This window comes from Lepisma saccharinum, chromosome 14 (assembly GCF_977018435.1).
Source record: "Lepisma saccharinum chromosome 14, izLepSacc3.1, whole genome shotgun sequence".
Taxonomy (NCBI): Eukaryota; Metazoa; Arthropoda; class Insecta; order Zygentoma; family Lepismatidae; genus Lepisma; species Lepisma saccharinum.
Genome location: NC_139242.1, coordinates 60,461,885 through 60,467,547, shown reverse-complemented (window position 1 = coordinate 60,467,547; position 5,663 = coordinate 60,461,885). Strand labels below are relative to the sequence as shown.

Below are 5,663 nucleotides of genomic sequence, written 5' to 3'. Positions count from 1 at the left end.
GAGGAAATGAAACAAAACGTGATGACTACCAAACTAGATTCATACTTCCCTCCCTTCAACAGAAAATGTCAGACTAAAATGATATAAATGATATATCTTATACATGTAATTTCATTTGTCAGAGTAATTATCATAAGGGAATGACAATTCTAAACAATATCAGTAAAGGGTCATTGCAGGAACCTTGCTTGCCCCTTCCTGTAAAAATCCTGCAATGTCCATGGCTTTTCTATCACTTCTGTAGCATCTCAAAAAATGTTTGGGTGAACATAGAATTAATTTTCATCAATTAAAATGACTACCACAAATCAGAAGCGTGAGGTAAAGGAAGGCGGAGCAAGCGCCGCTTGCATTTAAAAAAAAACAAAAAAACATTTTGATATCTTAAGTTTATTTTTTAATGCCTTTATACACCTTGCAAAGGCATTTATCTACTAACATATTTACATGGACAGACTTTTGAATTCCCCTATTTCCTGTCGTATTGGTTGCAAACATAAAGCAGCTGCACCTTTCTTGACGCTCGGCAACACGGCACAGCTGATCCACGTTAGATGGAAGAGGACTGCTTGCCTTTTTCCCCACTTCTTGAGTGACTTACGCAGTTCTTGCATGGTCACTGTCCCTTCTCTTTCATGAAAAAAAAAAGGTCAACCGCAAGCGATCCTCGGCTCGCTTCATCTTTTGCAAGGGTGTTGGAAACACATCGTCCACACTGGCTACAAGTGTTGCCAACTTCCAGAAATTTCTATGCATCCGTAACACCACCTAACATGGCATGATTATTCATGTATGAAAGTTAACAGTAATGAAAAATTAGGTTATAAAGTTAGTCTACGAGTACCGTTCGTATGGTATTTATAACAAATAAAATCACCAGCCCAAACTTGGGCATATCCGTCATGTGGCCGGTAACTTCGAAATATAGAGGGTATGCAACACTGCAAACAGGGTGATAAAGAGGGTGTATTTGGAAGCATGGGAGCTGCAATGAGGATATGTATTTTCTGTACTGTGGCCATCGTCCTCTGTTATTCTGTTGTTTTGTGTGGTGTTTTTGCCATCTTGTGTTAAAGTATGGTCTACATTGAAAATAACCAACCACCATGGCTGACAAATAAGACGACCCATCGATTTGGAGTGGTGCATGGAAGGACTCGATTAGGGATCATCTTTGCAAACCATTCAGTTAAAGAACTTGTACTTAAAAGTTGGAGGTGGTGAATCATGGAGAGCCCGTGTCGTAAACTATGCATAACCAAAACAAGTAAGTAAAATGGGAAAGTTTTCATTAAGCAATTAAAAGTTTCTCAGTAAGTAAAATGACAATATTATGATTGAATTTGTTTAAGTCCACTTTATGCACCGAAAGGCTAATTGGGACTCGAGTGGAATCCGAACCACTCGACCGAGTATTGAATCCGGGGCCCCTTCATTACAAGGCAAAGATGTTACGTATTGTGTGGTTACGTAGTAGCAATGTTAATTATAAAACATGAACATTCCGAAAATCAGTCTTTTGCTTGACGTACAAAAGGGGGATTGGCAGGGGTTATAACCCCTCTTTTGGCACAGTATTCCTAAAAAAGAAGGCTAGATGGAGGAAAATATGAAAAAATACAAATTGTAGGGGGAGCAAGAGGCCCATTCACAATTCCAGCCCCCTCCTGTGTGTACACCCTCACACAACCAACAACCCCCCCTCCAAATTTCTTCAATACCCTCCTAAAAGTTTACACCAACGTCCAAATTTTAGTAATTTTGGCTCCACATTAATCCTCACCCCACATATTACATTTGAAAATGTAAGTAATTAGCCGAAATGAAAAATTGACCCATCCATTGCCTATCACGAAAATTCACACCACATACTGCCATAGATACAGACAGTTACGCAAAATTAAACAATATTTTAATATGTTTAATGTAGCATCTTATAGAATAATTATTTTTGTTATTGTTCCTCAATTTATGATATTGGATCAGGGTCATGTTTGGGATCACATTACCCCCTTCTCCTGCATGCATATAAATAAATCATTTCGGTAAAATTTCCGGGTAAGAATCTACTTTACGTCCTTTTCCTAAGGAATACGTGTCCTATATCGTTGGAAAGCTTATTGTATAAGGAATTCAACAACGTAAATTCCAAAGCGAGGAAAAATTACTTGGGAGGAGGAAATCGATAAAAACCGGTGTTGTCCGGATATGCGTAATTGAACGTACTGAGGAATTTTTTCAATGATGAAGCACATATTTAGGGGTGAAATGAGTGCTAATGGAACCTAACCTAACCTCGTAGGCATACCTCTTCCCCGTGAATGGTTCGTGGGGCTACCCATGCATGGTTTTTGGAGCTAACATGAACGCAAAGAACCAATCACCACGCAGAACACAAACGAGCAAAGCACACGCATTCACAACGCGGACACAAAGACGATCCTGCAGTGTTATTAACTCCCATCGGTTACCACCAAAAGGCAACAAGGATGTAAAGTAGTCTAGCCAATTTCCGAATACTGATGCTTTTCTTATCCTTCTCAACAACTTGTGAAAACCAATGCACAATGGAACCCATTGCCAGTATCCTACCCTTAAAGCACTACCAAATATAAGTACGATGAGAAAGTGAATATCACATGCAAGAAATTCACAAAATAAACAAATCAATGGGTACTATTATCGTATGAGGGAAACACCTACGAATCATATATTTCGGACTTCTTTACATTGCTAACATGTTATTTTCGAATGCGGAACATTTCTTAAGGTGAAATAATGCATTTCTACCTAAGATAATATCTATTTCTTCTATTTACGAGTACTTACTGTTACTTGTTGTTTCGAATCTGTAACACATTATGGCCGTGATAGCGCACTGGTTTAGGGGGCGTTCTGAGTGTGTTTTGTCGATTTATGCAGTGTTGCAACCTCGTTCACCGGAAAATATCTACTTTCGTGACTGGATTTGAAATTATGCTAATACGTCGCAAACCATTGACGTTAGCCCCAAAAACCATTCACGTTAGCCCCAAAAACCATTTTCCGTAAGGTTAGGTTAGGCAAGCATAGTTAAAAAAAAACATTAAAAATACTCGACACGTTGTTCTAGTGAAAACACGGTGAGACTGAAACACTGGCTATGGGGTTGCATCATCTTAACCCACGGTACATTGCACTCTCGTGCAGAAAGCAAATGGCGGGAGCAGAAACAGCGTGTCGGACAGAGAATTTTGCAGAAAACAACATGCATTCACATTCAAATGGATCAAATCTACAATCAGGAACTTCCACAACGCTAAAGAAAATGATTTCCGTAAGTACTTTCTCCTGTAAATTTGAAGGAATCTGTTTCTCTCATACGATAATGTTACCAATCAATGAATAACAACTCTATTCTGCATCTTCAATTATCTTTATGTTTAGTACGACTGAAATGGACATGTATATTCATTTCTAGATGTGTGTCGATTTTAATCATGATCAAATTACATTTGTATTTCGGCCAAAATAAAATTGTGAAAATAAACCAACGGCAGTTACACTAAAATACTCTAGCAACTCTTTCAACTTTCCTTTCACAAACAGGGCAGCGTCCTTTAGTCCGCCTAACCTTACTTGAACACTTGTAGCACATTGTCTGATGGGCTGTTTTCCCATGAATAAAAACAGCATTCTTATCTTTTACACCACACAAATCACAACCCTCATTAATCCTTTCTTCGTTAGACACATTAGAAGACTGTGAAGCAGCTGATGACTGGCTACTAATTCCACTGTCGTAAATGTGTTCGTGCTGCAAGTCATCTGACAATTGAATCTTGTCTACTTTAGATTTATTTTTTCTACGCCTTTTTGGGCGAGATGGGAACCAATTTTTTCGAACTTGAAAGCATTTTCGGCAAAACCGAGGTAAAGGTTTGTTGACACACTTGCACCTCAAACAAGTCCAAAGGTCTCCCGTAGTCAATTCTGGATCGGACGAAGTAGATGCATCTGATATGTCTGCCCAACAATCAGATACGTCCTTTTCATCGATAACAGGGCGAATGTAAATTTCAACGGTCACATCAGATCCACCAGAGGACGAATCGTCACTAAAGGGGCGCTCGTCCGACCCAGAACCTATTTCGAACTCAACCATATCACTATTACTAGCATTACTACAATCCGACGTCAATGTAGTATCTGAGGTATCCTTAACACTATCAGTCTCTTTCGCATGTACACTTGAATATTCGGATGCACTACTGAAATTAGGGGAAGGCGGCCTTGGGAATTCCAACGTCCACCAACGCCACATTTTTTCCAAACCTAGATTACTCGATGTGCCTGCTACCTCCATTGTATATACGTAAAGTACACTCACTTCTTCAGGACACCACAAGACACAATTTGTATGTTTGTATGATCTGTTACTGGCTTTTGCTGAGGTACAGGTCACAGCTTGCAAAGAAGAACGGGTACGGAAATTAACTTTGATAATCTGTGACCTGTGTGAATGTTGGGTCTCCCTTATCACACAACACTAGATCAATCTTGTGTTCTGACGTCAGATGAGGAAGACTTACGTTGTTAGGTTAGGTCTGGTTCTATTAGCAAAAATACACTGAAAATTTATTTTTTTGCTAATAGAACTAAGCCTAGCAATCTTAATCTAACAACTTGGGCATATAGCCTAAGAATACGAGTTGCCTCTGGTGACGTCAGAACGCAAAGTTGAAGATGCGTTGTGCGATAAGGGAGACCCGTGCAGGTTCGTGCATGTCTGTCAATATTGCCAACTACAAGAGCACATCACTAGACCAACTTTGTGTTCTTACAGATCTGTTTGGTTTGGTTCCCATAGCATAAAAATACGGCAGTGTCTGCTGCCACGTTCTTTTTCTGCTGGAACCTCAAAAATGATGCGCGTGGCAGCAGACTCGGTCTTTGTCTCATCGTGATTTCATCATGCTATGCATGCGATTACGTCTGTAACACATACTGTGAAGTTGTAGCGATTACTTTCACAAATTTTCTTTAAGATTATGTTTCTTAGCATTCTTCTAATATAAACCTAAATGCTCTCGTAGTTAGGTTAGGTTTTGTTAGCATTAAAATAATATCGCTAAATGCTTTCTAAAGAAAAAGGGTCTAAATTACCTGTACATTCATTCCCACTAATCATAAACTTGCATTTCTCTCGTCTCAATCTGTTCTTAAGATTTGTAAAATCCTCTTAGCAGACGAATTACGTGGCAGGAGCAAATTTTAAGCTTATTCTTACTGCTGACAGGTGCGTGGCAGCAGACTCGGCCTAAAAATACACAGCAAACTAATATTTTTGCTGGTAAATTTCTCGCATGGTACAGACGGCTGAAATTTGCCTTTTTGCTAACAAAACCAAACTTAACAAGCCTAACCCAACAACTTAGGTATTTAGCGTAGAAATGAAAGTATTCTACGATGACGTCAGAACGGAAGTTCTCGCCAGCGTTGTGCGAGAAGAAAGAGAAGTGGGTGAAATCACAGAATCACAGACAAATGAATTATTTGTGGTGTTAAGAGGGAGGTGGAGTTTGGCGAAGGTCGCCGTGGAAAGCGCTTAAATTTAACATAGGCTTTTTTGCATTTTGTTGAATATAACGTTTTAGGACAAAATTTGCCGGAAAACACGCAGT

At 39.3% G+C, this 5,663-nt stretch overlaps 1 protein-coding gene across 1 annotated transcript; it reads right to left on the bottom strand.

Moving 5' to 3' along the window:
- Positions 1 to 397: 397 nt before the first annotated feature.
- Positions 398 to 4,490, bottom strand: LOC145998938 (E3 ubiquitin-protein ligase Mdm2-like). Its single transcript, XM_083135739.1, has one exon. The coding sequence runs from the start codon at positions 4,343 to 4,345 to the stop codon at positions 3,545 to 3,547; it is 801 nt and encodes a 266-aa protein (XP_082991865.1). The 5' UTR covers positions 4,346 to 4,490; the 3' UTR covers positions 398 to 3,544.
- Between the last annotated feature and the right edge of the window lie 1,173 nt (positions 4,491 to 5,663).